We start from the raw sequence: 25,412 nt of genomic DNA on the forward strand, positions 1-25,412 counted from the left end.
GCCTAAATATTTAACTGAGGGCCTAATCTTTGATTCTAAAGGCCTAAATATAAAATTGAGGACCTAATCTTTGATTATAAAGGCCAAATATTGAATTGAGGGCCTAATCTTTGATTCTAAAGACCTACAAATTAAAATGAGGGCCTAATCTTTGATTCACAGGGCCTAAATATTAAATTGAGGGACTAATCTTTGATTCTAAAGACCTAAGTATTAAATTGAGAGCCTAATCTTTGATTCTAAAGGCTAAATATTAAATTGAGGCTTTAATCTGTGATTCTAAAGACATAAGTATTAAATTGAGGGCTTAATCTTTGATTCTAAAGGCCAAATATTAAATTCAGGGCCTAATCTTTGATTCTAAAGACCTACAAATTAAATTGAGGGCCTAATATTTGATTCTAAAGGCCTAAACATTAAATTGAGGGCCTAATCTTTGATTCACAGGGCCTAAATATTAAATTGAAGGCCTAATCTTTGATTCTAAAGGCCTAAGTATTAAATTGAGGGCCTAATCTTTGATTCTAAAGACCTACAAATTAAATTGAGGGCCTAATATTTGATTCTAAAGGCCTAAACTTTAAATTGAGAGCCTAATCTTTGATTCACAGGGCCTAAATATTAAATCGAGGGCCTAATATTTTATTCTAAAGGCCTAAGTATTAAATTGAGGGCCTAATCTTTGATTCACAGGGCATAAATATTAAATTGAGGGACTAATCTTTGATTCTAAAGACCTAAGTATTAAATTGAGAGCCTAATCTTTGATTCAAAAGGCCTAAATATAAAATTGAGGGCCTAATCTTTAATTCTGAAGGCTTAAATATTAAATTGAGGGACTAATCTTTGATTCTAAAGGCCTACACGGACAGATCGAACAGAAATTATCTTTTCTTTTTTTAGGTTCTTTCGTCAACCGAATCACGAAGGCGTTCAGGCGAATATTGCGCGCGGTTATCGCGCACACCGCGCGCTACGCTACGCGATGCATCGATCGAGTGGCGTCGAGCGGCGAGCTCGCGCAGCGTGATATTTCGACGCTGACACTCGATCAACGGCGACGTTTCGGTAAGCTATGGTTTCGTCGCTCGTTTGACGCATAGACCATTGGAAACGTCGCCGTTGATCGACCACGAGGCGCTCGATCGTCGTCCGTAAGCCATATTGAAATTGGCGCGTGATTGCAGACTCACGCTCGCGCCGCATGCGTAACACGATTTCTTGGCTTCTTTTTTAGGTCAGCGAATGCCTTCGACCGAAATTGCGGCGTTCACGAATAGCTTAGGACCCTAGCTTCAAGTCTAACCAATAAACGAGTGTTCGATGCGCGAAAATATCGACGGTAGAGGAGGAAAGCGAGCTCAAATGCAACGCGGATTATCTACGCGCTAAACCATATGCGATTAACACTACAGTAGCGCTTACCAAGATGCTTCTCTGTCATTCCCGATGTCGTCAGCTGCTTTTCTCGAATTCCACGTGAGGTCTCCAACTAGGAACATTTTCGCCACTTAGTAATTAATTAATTAATTAATGATTCAATAATTCACCGTGACGTGAAGGCGCTAGGTATATGTAGCCCACATACAGAAATGGGTTGATTTAGCGGTCACCAAAACACGATATATTCACTTGACACACACACAACGAAGAAATCTGTGCCAAAGTGAATGTAGTCAATGTCCTTCCTTCCTCACGCAATACGTCTCATGATTTCGGCTAGTAGCTCACTGCCTAGACCCGTGAATCTGTCGTAATGACAAAGTGTCCTGAAATGTTTTGCAACAAACGCAATAGCCACGTCCCTCAGCTCGCGGAAGCCGAACCTGTTAGCCAAAAACAGATAATCGATAGCCGTTTCAATTGAAACTCTCCGAGCCATATAACCAATGCAGAAGTCGCGCAGACTTTCAACGAGATATCGATCCGCCAAGACGAGAATATCTGGAATGATGCGAGAATGCTTTTGAACGTCGAAGCAACCGGTGACGAGAAACGTGACGACAGCGTAGAACGACTCGTACGTCGCGTCTTCGATGCAAATCGGAGTCGACTCACTCCCATCCGTCTTCGAACGTTCTTTCCAATTGGACGAAAACATCGCGCTGAAATACTCGCTTCGAACGCACATGTGCGTAGCACAAACGCTAATGCGTTCTCCTTTGACGAGAAATATCGCGTTGCCGGCTGGAAGGCCGTCACTGCCGTCAATCAACTTGGCCAAGTCGATCGACAATTTAGGATCGTGGAAAGAAGAGGCCGCTAGTCTCACCCTACGAACAGCTCTCGCTTCTGTAAAGTAGAGGAATCCTGATTTCGAATCATAGAACAATGAGCGCGGTTGCTTCAGGGCAGCCAGGGCACCCCTGCCGTCAATAGAGTTCCTTTCACCCGATCCGCACACAAGCTGCAGTCCCGATGGCACGAGCATATAGATTTTATATGACCGATCGCCGACATAGACGTTGCCTTCATCATCTACGGCAATGCCGTCAATATTCTCGAAGCCTTCACAAACGGTTTCGACTTGAGAATTGACGGTGATCTTTCTTAGAGCGTTATTACATAAGTCAGCCACGTACACGGAACCGTCTGGCCCCATGGCCATTTGTCGGGGACGACAGAACTTTGCTACGCTGCAGTGGCCATCTCTGTCGCCTCGTATTTCCCTGGTTCCCGCCGCTAGTGCCACCGAAGCGGGCTCAGAATCGAGCCTCATTTCGCGGATAGTGCAATCAGAACAGGAGACAAGCAACCGTCCATCCTTTGTGTCCACAATCCCTTCTGGCTTGGTAAGTGTCACTGTGCGATTGCCTAGAGTAAACACTGTTCCGTCGCTTAATTGCACTTCCCTAATGCGCCCGCTGTTGAAATCGGTGACGTAGATAGACGATTTGGACGCTGAGACGGCGAGGCCTCTTGGACCGTCGAACTTCGCCGTCGTCGGAGAACCGTCGCGAAATCCGGCGTCTCCCTCGATTCCCGCGTAACACGAAGCTGTTCCGGACGAAGGATCGACTCTCCAGATGCAGTGTTTGTCGTTGTCGACGCAAAACACGCCTTCTTCTAGCACGACTATTCCGCAGAGTTTGGAGAACGATTTCGAACGCGAAACGGTTTCAACGAAGCCGACTATGTAGGAAGAAGGCTTCCAAAGTGCAACGAACATAGCTGTCGTGCATTTCTAACCTTCGGTAGATGTCATTTACGGCCGCTTTTGGAAGAGTCTTTTATATCTAGTGCGCGCTAGACTACGCGCTGAGGTTCCGCGCAGAGCCCGTGTTTCAGAGCCAGGCATAATACAGTGTAAATAATTGTAGAAATTCAAACAGACAAGCTGGCCACAAATTTACTTGTTGAAAAGCTGTTGATTGTTAATAATTAAGCAACACGGCGTTTACTTTGAAACTGCATTAGACACACAAAACAAAAGAAATCCGCGTCAAAAAATTAACACTGTCAATTATGTTCTAACTTGATGATGCAATGGCTCTCACAATTTCGACAAGTAGCTCACTACTGCCAAGACCTGCAAAGTTGTCATCACGGCACAGAGTCTTGAAATTTTTTGCAACAAACTGCAGAGCCACTTTCTTCAGCTCTCGGAAGCCAAACCTCTCGGCCAAAGACAGATAATCGACAGCAGTTTCATTGGAAACTCTCCGAACCAGATGTGCGATGCAGAACTCGCGCAAACTTTCAACAAGATATCGATCCGCCAAGACGAGTATATCTGGGATGATGTGAGAATGCTTTAGAATCTCCAAGCAACCGGTGACGAGAAAAGTGATGACAGCGTCGAACGATTCGTACGTTGCGTCTTCGATGCAAATCAGAGTAGACTCGCTTGTGTCCTTTTTGGAATATTCTTTCCAATTGGACGAAAACATGCTGCTGAAATATTCGCTTCGAACGCAGAGGAGATTCGTGCAAACACTGATGCGTTTTCCTTCGACCAAAAATATAGTGTCACCCGCTGGGAGACTGTCACTGCCGTTCATCATCTTGGCCAAGTCGATCGACAGTTTAGGATCACGAAAAGTAGAAGCCTTTACTCTGACCCTACGAACTGCGTTTGACTCTGTAAAGTAGAGGAATCCAGATTTGGAATCATAGAACAAGGATCGCGGTTCCTTCAACGAAGCTAGGGCACCGCTGCCGTCGACGGAGTTTCTTTCACCCGATCCGCACACAATTTTCATTCCTGATGGCGCAAGCACGTAGATTTTATGAGACCGATCACTGACATAGACGTTTCCTTCATCATCTACGGCGACGCCAACGGTTTTTTTAAAACCTGTGCCAATGGTTCCAACTTCATAATCTCTGCTGATCGTTCTTATAGCACTATTATTAAAGTCGGCCACATACACAGAACCGTCTGGTCCTACGACCAGTTCATCAGGAGAATCAAATTTTGCTTCATTGCCGTGGCCATCACGGTCGCCTGATTCACCCGAGGTACCCGCCGCCACGGACGTCGAAGCGGGTTCGGTATCGACCCGAATTTCGCGGATAGTGCAATCCCCACAGGACAATAGCAAGCGTCCATCATCTGTTGCCACAATTCCTCCTGGTTCAGGAAATCTGCAGTCGCCTAGTACAGTAGACACGGCTCCATCGCCTAATTGTACTTTTCTAATGCGGCCAGTGTCGAAATCAGTGACGTAGATAGACGATTTGGAGGGTGAGACGGCGAGGCCATTGGGGCCGTAGAACCTCGCCGTCGTTGAAGAACCGTCGAGAAATCCGGCGTTTCCCTCGACTCCGGCGAAGCACGAGGCTGTTCCAGACGAAGGATCGACTTTACAGATGCAATGTTTGTCGTAGTCGGTGCAAAACACGCCTTCGTCTAGCACGACTATTCCGGAGAGTTCGGAGAACGATTGCGAACGTGAAACAGTCTCAACGAAGCCAACTAGATGCACGAAGAGACATCCAAAGTGCAACGAACATGGCTGTCCACACGCTTCTTACCTTCGGTAGATGTCATTTACGGCCGCTTTTGGAAGAGTCTTTTATATCTAGTGCGCGCTAGACTACGCGGAGATTCCGCTGAGGTTCCGCGCTAAATAAGAGCACGTGTTGGATGTTGGAGAAAATTCAGAGCCAGGCTTCGTACAGTGTAAATAATTGTAGAAATTCAAACATACAAGCTGGTCACCAAAACATGACGAATGTATTGTTGAAAAGCTGTTGATTGTTAATTAATTAACCTTAATAATTAAGCAACACTGCATTTACTTTGAAACTGCATTAGACACACAAAACAAAGAAATCCGCGTCAAAATTAACACTGTCAATTATGCTCTAACTTGATGATGCAATGGCTCTCACGATTTCGACAAGTAGCTCACCGCCAAGACCTGCAAAGTTGTCGTCACGGCACAGAGTCTTGAAATTTTTTGTGACAAACTGCAGAGCCACTTTCTTCAGCTCTCGGAAGCCAAACCTATCGGCTAAAGACAGATAATCGACAGCAGTTTCATTGGAAACTCTCCGAACCAGATGTGCGATGCAGAACTCGCGCAAACTTTCAACAAGATATCGATCCGCCAAGACGAGTATATCTGGGATGATATGAGAATGCTTTAGAATCTCCAAGCAACCGGTGACGAGAAAAGTGATGACAGCGTTAAACGATTCGTACGTTGTGTCTTCGATGCAAATCGGAGTAGACTCGCTTGTGTCCTTTCTGGAATATTCTTTCCAATTGGACGAAAACATGCTGCTGAAATATTCGCTTCGAACGCAGAGGAGATTCGTGCAAACACTGATGCGTTTTCCTTCGACCAAAAATATAGTGTCACCCGCTGGGAGACTGTCACTGCCGTTCATCATCTTGGCCAAGTCGATCGACAGTTTAGGATCACGAAAAGTAGAAGCCTTTACTCTGACCCTACGAACTGCTTTTGACTCTGTAAAGTAGAGGAATCCAGATTTGGAATCATAGAACAAGGATTCCGGTTCCAACGAAGCTAGGGCACCGCTGCCGTCAACGGAGTTTCTTTCACCCGATCCGCACACAGTTTGCATTCCTGATGGCGCAACCATGTAGATTTTATAAGACCGATCACTGACATAGACGTTTCCTTCATCATCTACGGCGACGCCAACGGTTTCTTTAAAACCTGTGCCAATGGTTCCAACTTCATAATCTCGGCTGATCGTTCTTATAGCACTATTACGAAAGTCGGCCACATACACAGAACCGTCTGGTCCTATGGCCAGTTCATCAGGGTAATCAAATTTTGCTTCATTGCCGCGGCCGTCACGGTTGCCTGCTTCACCCGAGGTACCCGCCGCCACGGACGTCGAAGCGGGTTCGGCATCGACCCGACTTTCGACGATAGTGCAATCCCAACAGGAAAATAACAAGCGTCCATCATCTGTTGCCACAATCCCTCGTGGATTAGAAAAGCTTTGATCGCCTAGTACAGTAGACACGGCTCCATCGCCTAATTTTACTTTTCTAATGCGGCCATTCACGTAATCAGCGACGTAGATCGACGATTTGGATTTGGAGGGTGAGACGGCGAGGCCTCTGGGTCCATAGAACTTCGCCGTCGTTGAAGAACCGTCGCGAAATCCGGAGTTTCCCTCGACTCCGGCGAAGCACGAGGCAGTTCCAGACGAAGGATCGACTTTCCAGATGCAATGTTTGTTGTCGTCGGCGCAAAACACGCCTTCGTCTAGCACGACTATTCCGAAGAGCCGGGAGAACGATTGCGAACGTGAAACAGTCTCAACGAAGCCGACTACGTACGAAGAAGGCTTCTAAAGTGTAACGAACATAGCTGTCGTGCACTTCTTACCATCGGTAGATGTCATTTACGGCCGCTTTTAGAAGAGTCTTTTATATCTAGTGCGCGCTAGGCTAAATAAGAGCACGTGTTGGATGTTGGACTATTTGGAGAAAATTCAGAGCCAGGCTTAGTACAGTGTAAATATGTTGAAAAGCTGTTGATTGTTAATAATTAAGCAACACGCGTTTACTTTGAAACTGCATTAGACACACAAAACAAAAGACATCCGCGTTAAAATTAACACTGTCAATTATGTTCTAACTCGATGATGCAATGGCTCTCACAATTTCGGCAAGTAGCTCACCGCCAAGACCTGCAAAGTTGTCGTCACGGCACAGAGTCTTGAAATTTTTTGCAACAAAGTGCACAGCCACTTTCTTCAGCTCTCGGAAGCCAAACCTCTCGGCCAAAGACAGATAATCGAAGGCAGTTTCTTTTGAAACTCTCCGAGCCAGATGAGCGATGCAGAAGTCGCGCAAACTTTCAACAAGATATCGATCCGCCAAGACGAGTATATCTGGGATGATATGAGAATGCTTTTGAATCTCCAAGCAACCGGTGACGAGAAAAGTAATGACAGCATTAAACGATTCGTACGTTGCATCTTCGATGCAAATCGGAGTAGACTCGCTTGTGTCCTCTTTGGTATATTCTTTCCAATTGGACGAAAACATGCTGCTAAAATATTCGCTTCGAACGCAGAGGAGATTCGTGCTAACACTGATGCTTTTTCCTTCGACCAAAAATACAGTGTCACCCGCTGGGAGGCTGCCGTTCATCAACCTGGCCAAGTCGGTCGACAGTTTAGGATCACGGAAAGTGGAAGCCGTTACTTTGACCCTACGAACTGCTTTTGATTCTGTAAAGTAGAGGAATCCAGATTTGGAATCATAGAACAAGGACTGCGGTTGCTTCAACGAAGCTAGGGCGCCACTGCCGTCGACGGAGTTTTTTTCGCCCGATCCGCACACAGTTTGAATTCCTGATGGCGCAAGCATGTAGATTTTACAAGACAACAAATCACTAACATAGACGTTTCCTTCATCATCTACGGCGACGCCAACGGATTTTATAAACTCTGTGCCAATGGTTTCAACTTCATAATCTCTGCCGATCTTTCTTATAGCGCTATTCTGTGGGTCGGCCACATACACAGAACCGTCTGGTCCTAAGGCTAGGTCATAAGGAGAACGAAATTTTGCTTCGCTGCCACGGCCGTCACTGTCGCCTGATTCATCCATGATACCCGCCGCCACGGACGTCGAATCGGGTTCGGTATCGATCCGAATTTCGCGGATAGTGCAATCCCAACAGGAAAATAACAAGCGTCCATCATCTGTTGCCACGATTCCTCGTGGATCGGGAAATCTGCAGTCGCCTAGTACAGTAGACACGGCTCCATCGCCTAATTGTACTTTTCTAATGCGGCCAGTCTCGAAATCAGTGACGTAGATAGACGATTTGGAGGGTGAGACGGCGAGGCCTCTGGGGCCGTAGAACTTCGCCGTCGTTGAAGAACCGTCGACAAATCCGGAGTTTCCCTCGACTCCGGCGAAGCACGAGGCAGTTCCAGACGAAGGATCGACTTTCCAGATGCAATGTTTGCCGCAGTCGGCGCAAAACACGCCTTCGTCTAGCACGACTATTCCGAAGAGATGGGAGAACGATTGCGAACGTGAAACAGTCTCAACGAAGCCAACTAGATGCACGAAGAATACGTCCGAACATGGCTGTCCACACGCTTCTTACCTTCGGTAGACGTCATTTACGGAACAGGGCTTCGGAAGACTTTTTGTCTAGTGCGCGCTATTGTACACGTCGAGGACGATAATTGGCTTCACAAATTGGAGCAACTAAATTGCGTTAGATGGAGAAAATTTAGAACCAGACTATACAGGAAAGTTCAGAAAGGAAAGCTTGATTTTACAACACGTCGAAATTATTATTTGCTGAAAGCTGCTGACTATTAATGAAGCAACACTGTGTTTACTCAAAACTGCATAAGTCACATACAACAAAGAAATCCGCGCCAAAATTACCAGTCAATGTTCTTCCTCCGACGAACTTGACGACGCAATAACTCTCATAATTTCGGCAAGTAGTTCACCGCCAAGAGCCGCAAACCCGTCGTCATGACACAGCGTCTTGAAATTTTTTGCAGCAAACTGCAGAGCCGTTTTCCTCAGCTCTCGGAAGCCGAACCTGTCAGCCAAAGACAGATAATCGAGAGAAGTTTCATTTGAAACTCTCTGAGCCATATGCGAGATGCAGAACTCGCGCAGATTTTCAACGAGATATCGATCCGCCAATATGAGTATATCAGGAATGATACGAAAATACTTTCGAACTTCCAAGCACCCGGTGACGAGATACGTGACGACAGCGTGAAACGCTTCGTACGTTGCGTCTTCGATGCGAATTGGAGTCGACTCGCTCGCGTCCTTCGTCGAACTTTCTTTCCAATTCGACGAAAACATGCTGCTGAAGTATTCACTGCGAACGTAAAGAAGTTTGGCGCAAACTTTGATACGTTTTCCTTCGACCAAAAATATGGCGTCTCCCACTGGTAGGCTTTCACTGCCGTCAATCAAGTTGGCGAAGTCAGACGACAGTTTAGGATCGTGGATGAAAGGGGTTGCCACTCTAACCCTGCGAAGGGCGTCCAGCTCCGTAAAGTAGAGGAATCCTGATTTAGAATCATAGAACAAAGACTGAGGAAACTTCAGGGAAGCCAGGGCACCCCTGCCGTCAACGGAGTCCTCTTCACCTGATCCACACACAGTTTCTATTCCAGATGGCGCGAGCTTATAGATTTTATTAGAGCTATCACAGATATAAACGTTTCCTTCATCGTCTACAGCAACGCCTTTAGGCTTGCTGCTATTTTCGCGTATCGTTTCAACTTGAAAACTGCTGTTCATTTTTCTTACAGCATTACTTCTAAGTTCAGTCACGTACGCAGAACCGTCCGGTCCTACGGCTATTTGCAAAGGAACATGGAATCTTGCTTCACCGCAATGGCCGTCACTGCTGCCATGTTGATTCTTGACACCTGCCAAAATCCGAATCGAATCTGTTTTCAGGACATCAATTTCACGGATAGTGGAATCACTGCAAGTAACTAAAAAGCGTCCGTCTTTTTTTGCTACTATTCCAAGAGGACAGGGGATGTTGCCAGTTTTATCGATGTCTTTAGTTCTGCAGTTACTTACAGTAGACACCGCTCCATCACCTAGTCGTATTTTTTTAATGTAACCACTTATATCAGTGACGTAGATACAAGAGGCTGATACAGCGAGACTTAAAGGGCTCTTTAATCTCGTTTCGTTTGAAGAACCGTCGTGAATCTCGCTCTCTCCTTCGACCCCGGCGAAAAGAGAAAAATTCCCAGACGAAGGATCAATTTTCCAGACGCAGTGTTTGCCCTTGTCAGCACAGAGCACCCCGTCGTCTAAGACAGCAATTCCAAATAGACAGGAGAACGATTCGGAACGTGAAACTGTTTCAACGAAGCCGACTGTGCACGGAGAAAGATTTCAATTTCATCCAAGTGCGACACATATAACGAACACGTCTTACTGTCAGTAGAGGCCATCGTGGACTTCTTGGACCAGGCTTGAAGAATAGATGAGTGAATAGTGCGCGCTACGCTGCTAGCCAGGGCCTCTCCTCCCCCAAGGAGAGAGGAGAGGAGAGGCCTGGGTCCGAGGCTACTACGCTGCAATAGTCCAAAAAACACGCGTTGAATTATTATTGATAGCACGTTCAGAGCCAGGCTGCAAAGAATAGATGCCAACTGAGCTAAATTTCGCGCCAGATGCGAGTCTTACTGCAACGTTAAAATTACATGTATAATGCTTTCAGCTCGTCTAATCGCTTCTGCCAGTTGTCTCGTTCTGTCTTCAAAACGCTTGCACTGTCTCGAAGTATCTGCATATTCCACGCAAACGACTCAATGGCCTAATGAAGAATACATGAGAAACGATAGCTTTCAATTAAAAACGACGCGCCTTTCCAATGGCCTTCTCCTTCAGACCCGCGCCCTTTAATTCAACCGATATCTGCGCACAAAATTCAATCTAAAAAAGTGATAGATGCATAAACACCGCCTACAGTTAATTTGCTGCCATTTTCGTGAATTCTCATAATCTAGAAAATCAAGCTGATATGAGTAAGTACACATACACCGCTTGTGCTACCTCTTCTGCAATTTGCTTTCCCTCATCCACCACAGCTCGACACGAACTTATTACCTGAGAATGACAAATCGTTCCGATAAAATTCGAATAGAAAAACGGCTCACGTGCTGAAAAACTACAGTTAGTGAAGCTATTTCCATAGGAAGAGAATCTTTATTCGACGTCAAAACAGGACACTGCATGGATGACTGTCTCAATTAATCGATTATTTATTTCATTTACTCACATCGTCTTCAATTTCCACGCACAATTCGTGAATATTGTTCGATTCAAGAAGGTTTTGCACAACTTTAATGAGATCGTCTTCCGTTGGAACTTCGCCGCTACAACCGATTTTTTTCAAATGACCCAAATGATCGACTATGTCCGCCGTCAGATCGTGAGCTTGAGAAAGTAGATAATCTGCGGACTGAAGAGAAATTTTCTCAAAGGTAAAATTGTTTTACTACTTCTAATTAACCTCAAACACGTCGTCTAGCTGTGAGACGCCAATTTTTTTCATTCTGACGTACTAAAACATTTTTGAACCAGCACTTCTGGATAGGAATTTAAAAACGTACGTCACGACTTTTTGCCCTTTTTTGTCTAATTAGTGACCCTGATTTGTTGCTCTGCAAAAAAATGAGCAAGGTAAGGTTACATTTAACCATAGCCTGCCTTATATTCTTATACTATGCGATTAACAATCATTCCCAACCTGATTCACTGACGGCAAGGTAGATCGACGACGAGACGATGTACTCTTTAACGACGATGATCTCTACAGGCAGCTTTTACAAACAGAAATACCGGTATGTATCAAATCAACGTCTACCTTCAAGAGTCTTCCACGAGATACCGAAATGTGAACGAAGACAGTGGCGTATGGTTGCACGTGGCCAGCTTGCGACAGAAGAGGGACATGACGATAACCTATCAAGTCAGATGAGCTATAACGCATGCTGATACGAAGCCTATGCTTTTGAGACCTTGCAGCACGCTGTCGAAGGGAAGAGTGTACTGCCCTATGACGTTGCTCGTTCCCTTGCCACTTAGAGCCAGAAATCGCACCAGGGCCATTTCAGGCCAATGAACTGCAAAGGAAAATTTCTCGTCCCAAACCGGATTGAACCCTGCAGGAAACACATAATCAAAAGTTATAAATTTGTTATGCATGTAGAAAGCGTATACCGTTTCCGGAAATAATCTTTGTCCGGCCTTCGTAACGATCTTGCGGTGCGCCACACACTTCAATAACAACCGAAGGATCGACACCCTTGAGAACAGAATAGAACGGTAATTATAAGAGCTAAAGCAAATAAACACTACTAAATATTTTAATTAAACATACATCTTTCTCTGAGGTAGACGAACTGGGCTTGGGGAACTGCTGACCGCTTATAACCTGCAAAAGGCTCTTTCAAGATGCCACGCTTTCGTCATTCTCATAACTCACTTTGACTGTAACAAGTTTTGGCTCTGTTTCCGGTATAGGTGCCTCAGAAAAGGGACTGAAGACAGCGCCATCTACCAGTATAAACGAATACAGAACAGTTCAACACACAACACAGACATAGCGTACCTTTGCGAAGAATTGACGGTTTTAGAACGTAACCGCAAGCTCCGTTTTGAAGAAAGAAACCGGTATTGAGGTCCATCATCTTCCCAGCGAACTGATAATTCAAAGCGACTAGCACACAAATTCACCTACATTCGTTCGTTCGTCAACACATTCGCATTTTCTTACCCATCGAAACGCCGCAAAGCCACGGATCAACGGGATTGTAATTGCTCGAGTCGACGCGTCGTCCCGCCGGATAAGCGCGAAGCATTTGATGTCGATTATAATCGACCAATTGAGAAGGCGCCGATCCGATCAATTTGAATAACTTCGATTCGCCGAGAGAAGACATTTTCCAGAAATCACCTGGAATCAAAACAAAGCGTATAATCCATACGTATTGCAGAAGTATACATAGATGCGACCATTTGCATAAGGTGTAAAGTAACTGAACATCGGCAGGTGAAAAGGGTGCGTTCAGCCAAGACTACGTGGCCGAAGGAACGATGCAAAGTTAGTACGCGCCCACTCACCTCGAGCCAGCCCCTTGAATTTCACTGCCTGCACGATATTCACAAGTCGAGATAGCTCCAACGCAATGGGATGCTTTTCCCGCCGTTTCTTCGCGCCTTCCTCCTGATGCGACGACGACGGTAGCGAAAGACCGGCAGAAGCCGAAATCGCCGATTTCAAACTCGTCTCTCCCATCGATACGGTGTCGTCGAAATCGCTGTCCGCCTCCTCGTCGGTGTCGGACATGACGAAAGTTCTGGAATTCTCGTCAGATAGAAGTTTTTTGTTCTGGGGAAAGTTACAGTCACGTCAAAATTAATATGACATACGGTGTACCGTTCATGAGAAGCCTCAAACGTTTGAACGGTAATGTATACGCAGCTACATACCTTGACTATGATTCTTCCGCAGAGATCTTGAGGAGAAGGAAGATGGCGCTTCTTTCTGTCCACTGGTTCCGTGTAGAGTTTATCTGAACAGGAGGAAAACGATACGAAAAACAGTCGCCTACACCTGAATTCCTATACCGCCAAATATTTCCTGCAAAAGCTCGGCCATTCGTTGTTGCCCTTTAATAGAACAATGATTCTCAAAAGAGAGAATGACGGGATATCTAAAAACAAGGCTGTAAGTCATAGAACGATGCGTATCGTTGTCGCCAATATTACGAAGAAACGTCGAAGGCATGACGTTCGATCGCCTCGAGAACTTTCGACAACGAAACGCGACTGGTGAGCGTGAATCCGTGATAGACTTCCGGCTCACCGTCCTCACCGTCCCAGCAATCAACTAAATAATAAAAAGCCCGGATGAATACGTCAAAGACAGAAATAAAGAGATGACATGTTGTTGGCTACACAAAACTACACGGTTTTATTTACTTTCAACGCATCTGCAGCCTTTTCGGAGAGCTCTTATGTATCCTTCTTCGCTTGACTGACCGCGTAGCTGATCTTCAAGTAAGTAGCTGTGAACGAGTAACCAGTTAGAAAAAGTAGAAGCGGAACTGAAGCAGATGCCTGACGTGTTGTGAGACGAAGCGATGAAATAATGACTCAAAGGTTGAGTCATGTCCTGGTGCACTCCAGAGTGCGCTCCGTTGAAGACTAAATTGTCGACGCTCAGCAAGTACTGAGAAAAGCCTAAGAAATATAAAACATTGAACCTCTAGTACGACCTATTGTCTGAAGGAAAATTTACCGTCCAGAGTCAGTTTTCTCGTATGGTACGTGTCGCCTTCATCGTTTCTATCTTCTTCCTCCAACTCGCCAAAATCGTTTATAACGTCCTCGCAGTATTGATCCTCTACTCCCAAGGCCTTAGTATAAAAAACAAGGATTTGAATCTATGCTGTGCAACAGGGCTACTCAATTAATTAACGTTCGACGTACCCCTTGTTCTGACGTAAGAAACTTCTTTAGATTTTCAACTGACATGTACTCCCTATTGCTGGAATACCTGCAAAAGACCAAATAAATTTCTCTACGCAAGCCATCTTCTCCTGTACGAACCTGGCAAATAAGAGATACACTTCAGGCCTGTGAAGAATATCCTTGAAGAACGTCTTGAATTGGCCGTAGTCCATCGTGTCGCTCTTGGCTTTCTTCACAATTTCCTGCGCGAGGAATCAAAGGATAAAATGACAAGGCGAATTGCACCAATCTCACCTTGAATTTCTCCTTAATGGCGTTACTCGACAAACCGACATTCAACTTCTTGCAGACCCGAATCAAATCCGGTTCGCTGACGAATTTCTTTTTCAATTTGTCCGCCAACTGAAACATGCTAAGAAACCACGTAAGGAGAAAAGTCAAGGAACAACACCAAAGCCCCGCGAGAAAAGATAAACAAAACCGAAGAGAAAGATATCGTTCACGCAATCGTTGTACTTTAGACCGATCTAGAAGCAAAGAGTAAGAATGTCGAGACTTGTGATCAGAGAAGATTACGAAGTACCTGGTAAAGAGTCGTTTATAGCGTCCTGTTCGTTCTCCTCGAAATCGGAGCGCACCGCCTGGCACTTGAGCTCGCGAACCGTCTTCCCGTCGCCCTTGTCGCGCGCCAGCCAGCTGTAGCACGGAAAATCGTAGAGCCGTCCCGTCGACTCGTCGCACACTTGTATCGACGCCAAATACCACGCGGCGCCGAAGCCGCGATTGTCGTGCCACACCTTGACGGCGTTCAAGTGACCGAGCGGCGTCGCGACGTCGAAAACGAAAACGTCGGTTTTGTTGCGATCGAATTTGCTGCCGGAGCAAAGCGATTGGCTCAGGTGCAGAACGTCGGACGAGCGATCGTCGCCGAAGAGAACGACGAAGACTTGGGCGTCGGTTCCCGCACGAAAAACGTCGCCCGTATTGACCGAAATGCGATAGGACGTCCCTGAGAAAATAAAAACATTTTTATAGACTACTTGTATGAAAATTCCTTTAACCTTTAGTGGTATCTAGAGTAAGCAATGACGGCGAGTGACTTCGCCTCTGCGCCGGCACTTTTTCTTCGACGAGAAGTTCCCTCGTCGCTGTCGCTTCCTCGCCGACGCTACCTCCCGCCAGCCAAGACTGGCAGGGAAAAACCCAGCTCCGACCGTCGTCGGCGTCGGCGACGACAATCTTCTCCAAATAGTAACCGGTGCCGAGAAGACGTTCGTCGACTCGCACGCGAACGCGAACGAGAGACGGGCCCAAGTCGGCGGCTTCGATGGCGAAAACGTCGACGTCGTTTCGCTCGAATTTGTTCTTGAAGGCGGCGGAGCGACGGAGCTGGCGTTCGCCCGTGTCGCGTCCGGCGGAGCCGAAGACGGTCAGAAACACGTTGGCGTCGGTGCCGGCGAATCGGGCGTCGCCGGTGTAAACCAGTACGCGGTATCGCTTCACTAAAAACAACGTAATAATAGTTGAATGATACAGACATTGGTAGATAAAGATTTCCCTTAACAGACAGAGTACAGTACGTAGATAATCAACATTATATGCTATACTTTATGCAAGGGCTCGCACTTACGGGTTAGCGCCGTTCTCGAACTGGACGGCGGTAGCGACGGCACTAGTTCTCGGATGATTTCGCCGTCGTCTTCGCTTCGGCTCAGCCATCGATTGCACGCGTAAACGGTCGCGTTTTCGTTGTTTCGGTGAGTCCACGTGGGGGACGACGGCTCGCCGGGGGCGGCGGAAGCGGACGTGCTGCTGCGAACTACGGGTGCAATGTCGAGCTTCGATAAGTGCCAGCCGGGTGCAAATCCCCCATTGTCGTGCCAGATTCGAACTCGTTCAATGAATTCGCCGAGATGGGGCGACTAAAAAGAAATACGCTTAATTAGACACTCCCCTTCGTTTATGATATTACAGAGCAGCTATATCTTGGTTTAATCATACGCCAGAGTACACTATCTTTGTTGTTACGACCGCGATCTACTCTACAGATGATGAAAACGATAATACGGTCCAGTGCACGGAAAATTTGGAACTGGGGCCCCCTAACGCGTCGTTTGACTGCGAGAAGCTAAAAAACGCGTTTTCTCGCGTAGAGAACTTTAAAAAAAGATCAAAAAACATCGACACTTGACACAAACCCCACGGAAGACGGTGCTATGGAGGTTTATCCCGGTGACAGAGGTGCCCAGGAGCTGGGAGAGAGATGCGAGAACTAGGAAGGCGTGCAATGTTACACCCTTGTCAAGTGAGGAATGAGGCGACCACCGGGTCATAGTGCCTCAAGCCTTGGGGTTTTATTTATGGTATATCTCTCAACTACACAGTACATATTCTAATAAACACACAGACAGGGGCACTAGGGGGTTTAGAGGGAATGGTGTGTGGTGAAGCACCTTACATCTACAGGGGAGGGGGAGGGGAGAACAGGGGAATGATGGGTGGGGATAATTAGTTCTACTTTATTAAGAATTATTCGTGAGTTTGCTCTTTGTAGGCAGACCGCTAGACGCTTGCTCCAGTAGTTGATGAATCCGTTGCGATCATTCATAAAGTCGACCGACGGGCGCCTCGCGATCTGGTGGAAGAGGCTAGCCGCCGTGGGACTCCACCGGCCAAAAACTTCGACGACGACGGGCTTGAAAAGATATCCCAACGACGTGGCGACTTGCAGGTACTTTTCGTCCTTTGTCTTATCTCTGTGCGCCGCCGCGTATCCATTCTCCTGAGCGCTGCCCGTGACGACTGCTTGGCTAAGCGGGTGGATTACACTGATGTCAAGCAGAAGCTTCTTGCCGTTCTCGAAATTATATATTCCGATGTCCGGGCGTTTCTTGTCTTGGAACTCTCTTTCCTGTTCCAGCTCAACTCGGTAGTTAACCGACCTGAGCATCTGCTGCCACGTATGCTGCCAGCTATCGTGGCGCCGTATAGGACCGCCATCCTTCGGGCACGTCAGGAGGTGGTATCCATCTGCAACTGACTCTGCTCCGCAGTTGCACCGTCGGATTTGGCGCAGCAATGGAATGTCTGCCCCCAGTCGAAGAAGAGCCGCCGTCTGGAACTCGGCATTGGTAAACGACAACTCTTTCGACTGAGGGAGCGCATCCAGCCACGCTCCCGAGATTGGTCCTCCGGCGCTTCGGAGTCTTGCCTGCGACGCCTTGTCAAGCGATTCTAGTAGTCGTCCAAGCTCCACTTCCTTGGGGAGTGTTGCCAGTCTCCCTTCTATCCTAGCCACGAGCTCTGCTCTGCTCCATCTGATAAGTACTTGTAAACGCTGGGTATTTATACTCATACGCGACTAGGACCCTACGACTGCAGCTATTCAAAATCAAAAAGCGCTTCGTTTGAACCGAAATCTTAGCCAATCGGCTGCAATCGGCCGCAAATGCAATCCTGACAACAAAAACGAACGAAATTTTGTTGAAAATCAACTCAAAATGCGAAAAAAAACAACGCACGTGTGCTACGTACGCAAGACACGCCCTGTCACGCTGCATTGAGCAACGCATGACGTCAATCATCGCGCTGCTACGAAATGCCCTAATACGCGAAGTAGAAGCGATGAATCGGTCACGAAAGGCATTGTGGGTCTATTCTAAAGACATTCAGTCGCTATTTGGACGCGAAAAGCGAACGCAAACGCAGATACGGCAGTACGCTTGGTCAGCAAAATCAAGGCGCTACGTCGCTTCTATAACGGGAAAATCAAACGTGCGCTAAACTAAGCAACGACTCGACGACGCTCAGAAAAACGCTCCACAGCCAAATAATTCAACTGAGTAACGGTGCGGACACGAATTTCTACAGTACACGATTACCTCGACGTAGCAGAAGATGACCGAATCGCGTTTGAATTGCTTTCCACTCGACTTCAAAGCGACAGGACCGCTCGACTTTCCGTCCGAGCCAAAAAGCTCCACCGTGACATTCGCCTTCGTACCGGCATTCGCCAGATCGCTCGTAAACACGACGACTTCGTAGGTCACGCGTGCCGCCGCCTCCTCAGACGGCGGACTAAACAGCGAATCGCCGCCTTCTGTAGGAGGACTCTGCAGGGCGCGCAGCTCGCTGTCCTCCGACGAAAACGAACACGCGTCGTCCGTCGACGAAGAGGGAGCGACCTCTTTGACGTCGTTCGTCGGCGACGGCAACGGCGAGAGCGATACGCCAGAATTGGCGTCGCTGTCGCTAAGCGACGACGTCACGCTGCTGTGGCGACCTCGCAGAAGAGGCAAGGGACTGGACGGTCGTTGGGACGAGGATGGAGGGTCCGGCGCCTGCGGCGAAACGTCATTCGCTTGCAAAGTTTCTCTTTCTGGATCCGAGAGCGGTGTTTCTTGGAAGGCGACGGTCTTTTCTTCAGTGTCGTCGTCTCTGGTTGTGATTGATTTCTCGGAGCCGTCTTGAGCATCCTCAAAAGGAGACAATAGACCCGTAGAAGCCGACCCTCCTCCGTCTCCTTTATCTTCTGCCTGTCTTTCGTCTGTACTCTCTTTATCCTTCTTTTCAACATCGGTTCTGTCGTCAATAGGATCATTTTCTACCTCGTGTCTCGCTGGTATAGACGTCTCGTCGTCGTCGTCGTCGTCGTTTCCCATGGGAACGTACGTTTCCTCTAACGTTTCGATAGCGTTTCTGCCGTCGAAGACAGACGACGGTTCTTCTTCGTCTTTTATAGGAACGAACATATCTTTTGGCACTTCTTCTGCTTCTTCCGCTTTCCCTGCCTCACTACGAGCTCCGCCGTCCGTCGTTTCGACGCTGATTTCCTTGTCAAGATCGGAGGATGTTTGAACCGTTGCTTCTTCACCTTTGTCCTCGTCAAAACTCCGAGTCCCATCATTTGGCGAAAGTTTTTCCTCGTCTTCAATGCCGTTAGTGGTGGCTATGACTCTTTCTTGCTCGCACTCGTCGACAGAAGACGTTTCTCGCTTATTCTCGTTCTCATTTTGAATAGGAGGAGGACTGGGAACGCTCAAGGGCGTTGGTTGACTATCGAGCGATTTCAACTTCTGCGACTTCGATTTCTTTCTCTTTTGCTGAGATTTTCTCTCCGGCGTTCCCATGTCTTTCTGAAAAGGCAAGTCGAGTCGCTGAGCAGCGCTTCCCACGGACTCGGAAACGAGAGTGACGGACAGGCCGTGTTTGACGTCAAGCCATCGATCGCACTCGAAGAATTTCTTTTTCAGTCTCGCCGAATCAAAAACAGTGGCCTAAAATCAGACACAGAAAATTTCCCAAACCTTGCATTGTTCAACTTCAAAGAACCATATATATCACCTTTTTGAGATACCAAGACGACTGGGCTCCAGAGTTATCGTGCCTCACAGTCACTGATTTTATTTCCCCGAGGTCTTCAGCCACCTTTATTGAGAAACAATCCAGTCTAACAGAAAACCAAGTTAATAAATTATTAATAAAGTAGCTAACAAGAAAGTTTCTTTGTACCGGCCTCTTCTGAAGTTGTGCCTTTCGTTGTCCAATCGGCACTCGCAGGACGAACCCTGCGCTCCGTTGAGAGTCAGAAAAACCGACGACGTCGTTCCACAGCCTTTTTCGTGTCCAGTCAACGTCGTAACAATGTACGACCTCAAACCTGAATAGCCTAAACAAGGACAAACATAAATATTTACTAATCTCTCTTAAATATTTGCACAGCAAACTGTACTCTACTCCACTAGCATTTCTTGTCTTACCTTTTAATTGAAATGGAAGTTCCTTCACCGCTGACAGGACGCGGTCGGTTCGGCCGTCGCCGGCAGCCGCATCGAGCCACATGCCACACGGAAAATAAATCAATGAGCCGCGAGAATTCTCCTCGGCAATAGAAACCTAAAAATCACATTCCAGTTTATGTAAGAAACTACTACAAAGAAAGAAAAGCGTACGTAATCAAGAAACCAAGAGGGCGCCATTCCCTCGTTATCATGCTCAATCCTAGGAAGACATCTCACGGATATTCGTGCACAGAGCAGAAGGATACCTTACCTAATCGTCTCCAGTGTTCCCAAAGAGAGACAACGAATCTTAAACGGAGATTTCGAGCCACGAACAAAATTATCCAAGAACCTAAAAGCAGTTTAATTAAAAGAAAATTAAGTATGACGGCAAGAGATCGAACCCGTTGGACAATTTGACGTGAGGCGTCGTACCGCTCGCTCCCGTCAACGTAATGAAAACGCTGGCCGTCGTTCCGGCGCCTCGAACGTCGCCCGTCGCCACGACGACGTCGTAGACAATCGCAGGCGGCACCGGCTTCTCGTCCACGCCTTCACTCTTCTCCTCTATCGTCGTACCATCGACGGAAGGAGAAGGGACAGGAGACGGCGAAGGCGAAGAAGAAGCAGGACGAGGTGAAAGCGACTTGATTGGGAAGCAGTACGTTTCGCCGGAGTTGTCCTTAGTCACTCTCACTTCCCTGAGAGCCCAATTGGATCCGAAAGAATCGAGAAGATCGTGCTTCAAATAGAGAAAGAGATACACGTTAGGGAGTAACAGACACAAGACCACAAAAACAAACATGTATCAGTCAGGAAAACAAACGTATATACAAACACTATCTATTAGGATTCGAAGTAGCCGGGTCTCGTTTTCCGTTACGCAGAGATTTTTCACGTGTGCGTTTAGTCGTCTTACTTCCACGACGATCGTCAAAATTGTTCCCACATCGGGTCCTCTGATTCTGAACGTCTTGATTGATCCCGGGTGAAACACGGCCGCATCCTCGATGAGACAGCTGGAATCTAACGCCGTAGCCGACGTCCCGCGAGTGACCATGCATTCGTCGAGACGACGTTTGCTGCCCAGTATCGTCACGTAGACGCGGCAGACGACAGCCGCGGTTCGGAGCTCATCTTGATGCGACGACGACGCAGCGGTTTGCATGGAAACGTGATAAACGCATGTAGTAGATTCAACGTGGCCAACTCCATTGCTGACAGAAAGCGTCTAAAATACACGGGGTGAGGGAACACTTCTACTTCCCCCTCTTCCTCGACTATCTTCTACGTACACATCTACCTAATGTCAACAGGAAACTCCGCGTGAATACATTGTACTCTTACAGCTAGGCCTCTCTTCTCTTACCCCCATCTCGCCTTCTCGCGGCTCTCTCCTCGTCAGAGATCGTCCCGAATGCCGACTACGCCTATTCCAACTCGAATCGCGACGATGGTAAGTCGACGAATGAACGCTAAGCGCTTTAGCCGAAGCGGCGCGACGCCGTCGAGACGACGACGCCGACGACGACGACACGAGCCAAGGATAAGGACCGTCCATTCGTTGATAACCGGTAACTAAAGAAAAACGGGAGAGAGATATAAATAAAAAGAATGTCGGAGAGTCGAAAGAAACGACATAGCAGTAACCCTAAAGACTTCTCTAAACCCCTTAGCGCTACAGTGTAGTCTACAATGCCTCGGTATGATTATGTTATACACGTGAGTGTCTTCTAGAAAGGGAACAGTTAATACGCCAAACCCGGCTGAAAAAAAGCCTCGGCTATACAAAAACTCCCCTTTAGGCGAGTCGAAACTACGTACGCGAGACCCTAACCCTTCTTACGATAAGCCAGTCGTGCGATCGGATCGACGTCGATTTCGCTTCTCTTTGCCGTCGCCGTCGCGCCGTGTCGCTGCCGTCGCCGTTCCATCGTCGACTTGGCTTCGGTGATCGTTGGTTACGCGACGCGCTCGCTTATGCGCTTTGTTGATCTAAGCGTCGTTGCTAGAACGATGGGGAGGAGGCGGCAACCGAGGAAGAATGTGCATAAATGCCGTGTCGTGACGTCGTCAATTTGGCAGCTCGGTTTGCAATCGTTTTTATCGTGCAAATCGTCGAGGCGTTGCCTTGGTAGGGGAAGGACTCGTTTTTTTCGCTGCAGGGCTTCGCGATTGCAACCTCTTGGACATTGAAAGACGTCAGGCTACGTTTCAACCTCCAAAACAACAAGGAATCCCGAAAAATGAGCGCGAGCTGTAGTAGGCATGCGCACTTTTCAAATGTCGTTTTCTTCCGTTTCTTGAGCCTTCAAACATGATTTTTAGGTCTAAAGGTACGTTACTAAATACGTCTTTCTGTTTATCTCCATCTTTTCGTGATGCGATTGCTGTAAGCGGCTAGATTTGGGTAGAGCACGTGAACGCAAAGCACGCTAGGTAACGATGTCGTCTTCCAAATCTTTCGTCTCGTACGGTCCCGACAGCGAGTTCCCAATTGAAAACCTGCCATATGGAGTATTCTCCACGGCATCAAACGTAAGAAATGTTGGCGTCGAACGCGGGGGCCCTCTTCGGAAACGAAAACACATCTTGCAGCCTTCTCATCGCCTGGGCGTCGCCATCGGCTCGACGGTACTCGACCTCGCAGCAGTGAGGAGCCTCTTCACAGGCCCGATCATGTCCAAGGAGGGAAACGTGCTCGAACAGGTGTCAACACACGAGAAAAAATTTTGAAAACGAGCAGATTGCATTTTTTGATTTAGAGCACTCTCAACGGCTTTATGTCGCTTGGAAAATCGGCGTGGGCCGAGACGAGATCTACACTGCAGCGAATTTTGTCGGCAAACGAGGCTAGTATCTTCAGACAAGAAAGACACGTCTAAAATTTTCAAATTTTTAGGGGGTTTTGAGAGACGATTCGGGATTGAAAAGCAGGTTGGAGGAACAATACCGTTTTATTTATCTAATGCCTGATTCTCATATTTCTCTTTGCAAGAGCTTTGGTGCCTCTCGATGACGTGCAAATGCATCTGCCTGCTCATATCGGTATAGTCGTATGTAGCCAGCTAACGAAATCTTACGTTTAATTTATGTTTCTAGGCGACTACACGGACTTCTACTCTTCTCGCGAGCACGCCACCAACGTGGGAACGATGTTTCGAGGCCCAGAAAACGCTCTGATGCCCAACTGGCACGAAAGCAAACGTTCTCTCGCCTTTGGATAATGAAACCAATGCTTCTCCTTCTTTAGGCTTCACTTGCCCGTTGGCTATCACGGTCGTGCCTCGTCGGTCGTCGTTTCTGGAACTCCCATTCATCGTCCGTGCGGACAGACTCGACCGAAGGACGGTGGGATCATTTTTCAATTATATTTAAAAATGATTTTTATTGAAGTGTCGATGTAGATGAGCCGCCCGTATTTGGACCATGTAGACTAATGGACTTCGAACTAGAAATGGTATGTGAGCGAATAAATCTCAACGGTTCTTTTTCAATTAAAGAATGTGTTAGGCGTTCTTTGTGGGACCTCCCAATGACTTGGGTTGCCCCGTTCCCGTGGAGAAAGTACGCTTTAGAAGACTACGTATTACTTTGCGTCTGGGATAGTCTATGTCTGCAGGCTGACGATCACATCTTTGGAATGGTGATCATGAACGACTGGAGTGGTAATACATTTAAACTGGAACCTGTTGTGTGTTAATAATTTCTGTTTTTCTTTGTTTTTAGCGCGGGACATTCAAAAGTGGGAATACGTTCCCCTTGGCCCGTTTCTTGCCAAGAACTTCGGCACGACGGTCTCGCCGTGGGTTGTACCCATGGCAGCGTTGGAACCGTTTAAGAAGGCCAACCCACCTCAAGTACAAACTAAGGACTCTCTTCTCTCTTTCTTTGTACGTAATAACCCTTGCTTTTGCGTCAAGGATCCTACTCCTTTACCTTATCTCTGTCATTCGGATCCGTATTCTTTTGACATTGAACTTGAAGTGGCAATTCAAAGTATTAATTATCATTGCCACTTATTTTATCTTTACAGTATCTTTCAATTAATTAAGGCGAATCGATGAAGACTCCATCTGTTGTGGCAGCCACCAATTTTTCAGTAGAGAGGCTAAGAGCGAGTGCCGAGTGCAAAGTATTTATTCTGATTTATAGAATTTATATTGGACCATGAAACAGCAGCTTGCCCATCACACAATAACGGGATGCAACCTGCAACCAGGAGACCTTCTAGGTTCAGGCACAATAAGTGGAAAGGTAAAAAAAATGAATATAAAGAGACTATCTCATGTGAAAAGACGTTCTTCTGTCTGATTTCACTTCCTTTTTTTTCTTCGTCTAGACTCCCGACTCCTACGGATCGATGCTCGAATTGTCGTGGCGCGGCACGAAGCCGCTCACGTTGTCCGACGGTTCGACTCGCAAGTTTCTTCTTGACGGAGACGAGGTCGTTATGATGGGCTCGTGCCTGGCCGACGACTATCGCGTTGGCTTCGGATCGTGTCGAGGAAAGGTTCTTCCTTCGGCGCTTCGCTGACCGCCGGGCGCGCGCGTAATCGCTGTTTGGATCGATTTCGCTGTTTTGCATGGGGTGACGTCGTGTTGGGTTCTAGGTACGTGTTCTATTGAACGCTTTTCGCGTCGTCTTTTCTACGTCGAGCACCGTGTCGAGAACGACGACTTGGGCCGTCGTAGACGTGGTGGAAAATGTTGTCCCGCCGCTCGACGTAGATTTTAGGACTTCGTTCTCGAAAGGACTCCTTTCCATGTGGTTGACATGTGGGAACTGGTGCACGTGCACTCTCCTTGTTGCCAGTACTGTAAATATTTATTTTCCTTACCCTCAAAGACGTGCGGACGAAACGTGGTCGCGTAGACAGCAGGAATGGATTTGGGAAAGGGTGGAGCCACTAGTAGCGCGACAATAATCATGTAATTGTCCTGTTGTCTCTGGCCCTCTAGGATAGAGTATCTACTCTAGGTAACTGACACTGTGGGCTAAAACTTTCGGAAAGCGACACGACCACTTGTCAGCCCCACGTCAGGCAGCTGATGATGTCATTTTATAACAGGAAGGACGGTTCACCGTTAGTCACGCTAAACTCTTCGCAGAGAGTTGTGCCGCGGAAACTTTTCTCGCCACAATCTGCAGTAGAAGTGTTAGATCATTCATTACCAGAACGGAACTTACATCAAGTAGG

At 47.2% G+C, this 25,412-nt stretch overlaps 7 protein-coding genes across 9 annotated transcripts; 1 reads left to right on the forward strand and 6 right to left on the reverse strand.

The window, feature by feature from the left end:
- Positions 1 to 1,693: 1,693 nt before the first annotated feature.
- Positions 1,694 to 3,261, reverse strand: LOC136196248 (uncharacterized). Its single transcript, XM_065985774.1, has 2 exons — positions 3,190 to 3,261; positions 1,694 to 3,132 (listed from the first exon to the last, which is right to left on the reverse strand). The coding sequence occupies exons 1-2, from the start codon at positions 3,203 to 3,205 to the stop codon at positions 1,694 to 1,696; spliced, it is 1,455 nt and encodes a 484-aa protein (XP_065841846.1). The 5' UTR covers positions 3,206 to 3,261.
- A 209-nt stretch (positions 3,262 to 3,470) lies between these two features.
- On the reverse strand, positions 3,471 to 5,012 carry LOC136196249 (uncharacterized). Its single transcript, XM_065985775.1, has 2 exons — positions 4,978 to 5,012; positions 3,471 to 4,918 (listed from the first exon to the last, which is right to left on the reverse strand). The coding sequence occupies exons 1-2, from the start codon at positions 4,991 to 4,993 to the stop codon at positions 3,471 to 3,473; spliced, it is 1,464 nt and encodes a 487-aa protein (XP_065841847.1). The 5' UTR covers positions 4,994 to 5,012.
- A 189-nt stretch (positions 5,013 to 5,201) lies between these two features.
- On the reverse strand, positions 5,202 to 6,860 carry LOC136195837 (uncharacterized). The gene is made up of 2 exons (XM_065985312.1): positions 6,816 to 6,860; positions 5,202 to 6,758 (listed from the first exon to the last, which is right to left on the reverse strand). The coding sequence occupies exons 1-2, from the start codon at positions 6,829 to 6,831 to the stop codon at positions 5,311 to 5,313; spliced, it is 1,464 nt and encodes a 487-aa protein (XP_065841384.1). The 5' UTR covers positions 6,832 to 6,860; the 3' UTR covers positions 5,202 to 5,310.
- Positions 6,861 to 6,964: 104 nt separating this feature from the next.
- On the reverse strand, positions 6,965 to 8,601 carry LOC136195795 (uncharacterized). The gene is made up of 2 exons (XM_065985258.1): positions 8,556 to 8,601; positions 6,965 to 8,505 (listed from the first exon to the last, which is right to left on the reverse strand). The coding sequence occupies exons 1-2, from the start codon at positions 8,569 to 8,571 to the stop codon at positions 7,064 to 7,066; spliced, it is 1,458 nt and encodes a 485-aa protein (XP_065841330.1). The 5' UTR covers positions 8,572 to 8,601; the 3' UTR covers positions 6,965 to 7,063.
- Positions 8,602 to 8,792: 191 nt separating this feature from the next.
- On the reverse strand, positions 8,793 to 10,434 carry LOC136196344 (uncharacterized). Its single transcript, XM_065985878.1, has 2 exons — positions 10,386 to 10,434; positions 8,793 to 10,323 (listed from the first exon to the last, which is right to left on the reverse strand). Exons 1-2 carry the CDS (start codon positions 10,399 to 10,401, stop codon positions 8,849 to 8,851), a joined length of 1,491 nt encoding a protein of 496 aa, XP_065841950.1. The 5' UTR covers positions 10,402 to 10,434; the 3' UTR covers positions 8,793 to 8,848.
- A 99-nt stretch (positions 10,435 to 10,533) lies between these two features.
- Positions 10,534 to 22,620, reverse strand: LOC136196343 (uncharacterized). 3 transcript variants are annotated; one of them, XM_065985876.1, is made up of 41 exons: positions 22,488 to 22,604; positions 22,058 to 22,430; positions 21,581 to 21,789; positions 21,131 to 21,442; positions 20,616 to 20,953; positions 20,483 to 20,563; positions 20,383 to 20,431; positions 20,191 to 20,326; positions 19,943 to 20,099; positions 19,775 to 19,880; positions 18,313 to 19,707; positions 16,062 to 16,353; positions 15,493 to 15,933; positions 15,015 to 15,440; positions 14,928 to 14,958; positions 14,726 to 14,855; positions 14,570 to 14,673; positions 14,450 to 14,516; positions 14,259 to 14,376; positions 14,083 to 14,200; positions 13,940 to 14,025; positions 13,727 to 13,847; positions 13,586 to 13,671; positions 13,448 to 13,530; positions 13,079 to 13,346; positions 12,732 to 12,911; positions 12,567 to 12,674; positions 12,441 to 12,511; positions 12,336 to 12,389; positions 12,176 to 12,260; positions 11,974 to 12,117; positions 11,820 to 11,917; positions 11,703 to 11,765; positions 11,566 to 11,616; positions 11,466 to 11,516; positions 11,232 to 11,414; positions 11,110 to 11,181; positions 11,006 to 11,059; positions 10,920 to 10,955; positions 10,817 to 10,867; positions 10,534 to 10,766 (listed from the first exon to the last, which is right to left on the reverse strand). In XM_065985876.1, the coding sequence occupies exons 2-41, from the start codon at positions 22,143 to 22,145 to the stop codon at positions 10,650 to 10,652; spliced, it is 6,660 nt and encodes a 2,219-aa protein (XP_065841948.1). In that variant the 5' UTR covers positions 22,146 to 22,430; positions 22,488 to 22,604; the 3' UTR covers positions 10,534 to 10,649. The 3 variants fall into 3 exon arrangements, with proteins under 3 accessions (XP_065841948.1, XP_065841947.1, XP_065841949.1); XM_065985875.1 differs by having other exon boundaries at positions 22,058 to 22,620; XM_065985877.1 differs by lacking the exons at positions 22,058 to 22,430; positions 22,488 to 22,604 and having other exon boundaries at positions 21,131 to 21,514; positions 21,581 to 21,654.
- On the forward strand, positions 22,620 to 24,864 carry LOC136196345 (fumarylacetoacetase-like). Its single transcript, XM_065985880.1, has 15 exons — positions 22,620 to 22,749; positions 22,810 to 22,920; positions 22,977 to 23,063; positions 23,114 to 23,148; positions 23,210 to 23,259; positions 23,314 to 23,404; positions 23,465 to 23,562; positions 23,619 to 23,671; positions 23,725 to 23,778; positions 23,834 to 23,879; positions 23,941 to 24,071; positions 24,135 to 24,210; positions 24,267 to 24,313; positions 24,367 to 24,468; positions 24,554 to 24,864. Exons 1-15 carry the CDS (start codon positions 22,657 to 22,659, stop codon positions 24,746 to 24,748), a joined length of 1,269 nt encoding a protein of 422 aa, XP_065841952.1. The 5' UTR covers positions 22,620 to 22,656; the 3' UTR covers positions 24,749 to 24,864.
- Positions 24,865 to 25,412: the final 548 nt, after the last annotated feature.

The sequence above is a fragment of the Oscarella lobularis genome, chromosome 15, assembly GCF_947507565.1.
Source record: "Oscarella lobularis chromosome 15, ooOscLobu1.1, whole genome shotgun sequence".
Taxonomy (NCBI): Eukaryota; Metazoa; Porifera; class Homoscleromorpha; order Homosclerophorida; family Oscarellidae; genus Oscarella; species Oscarella lobularis.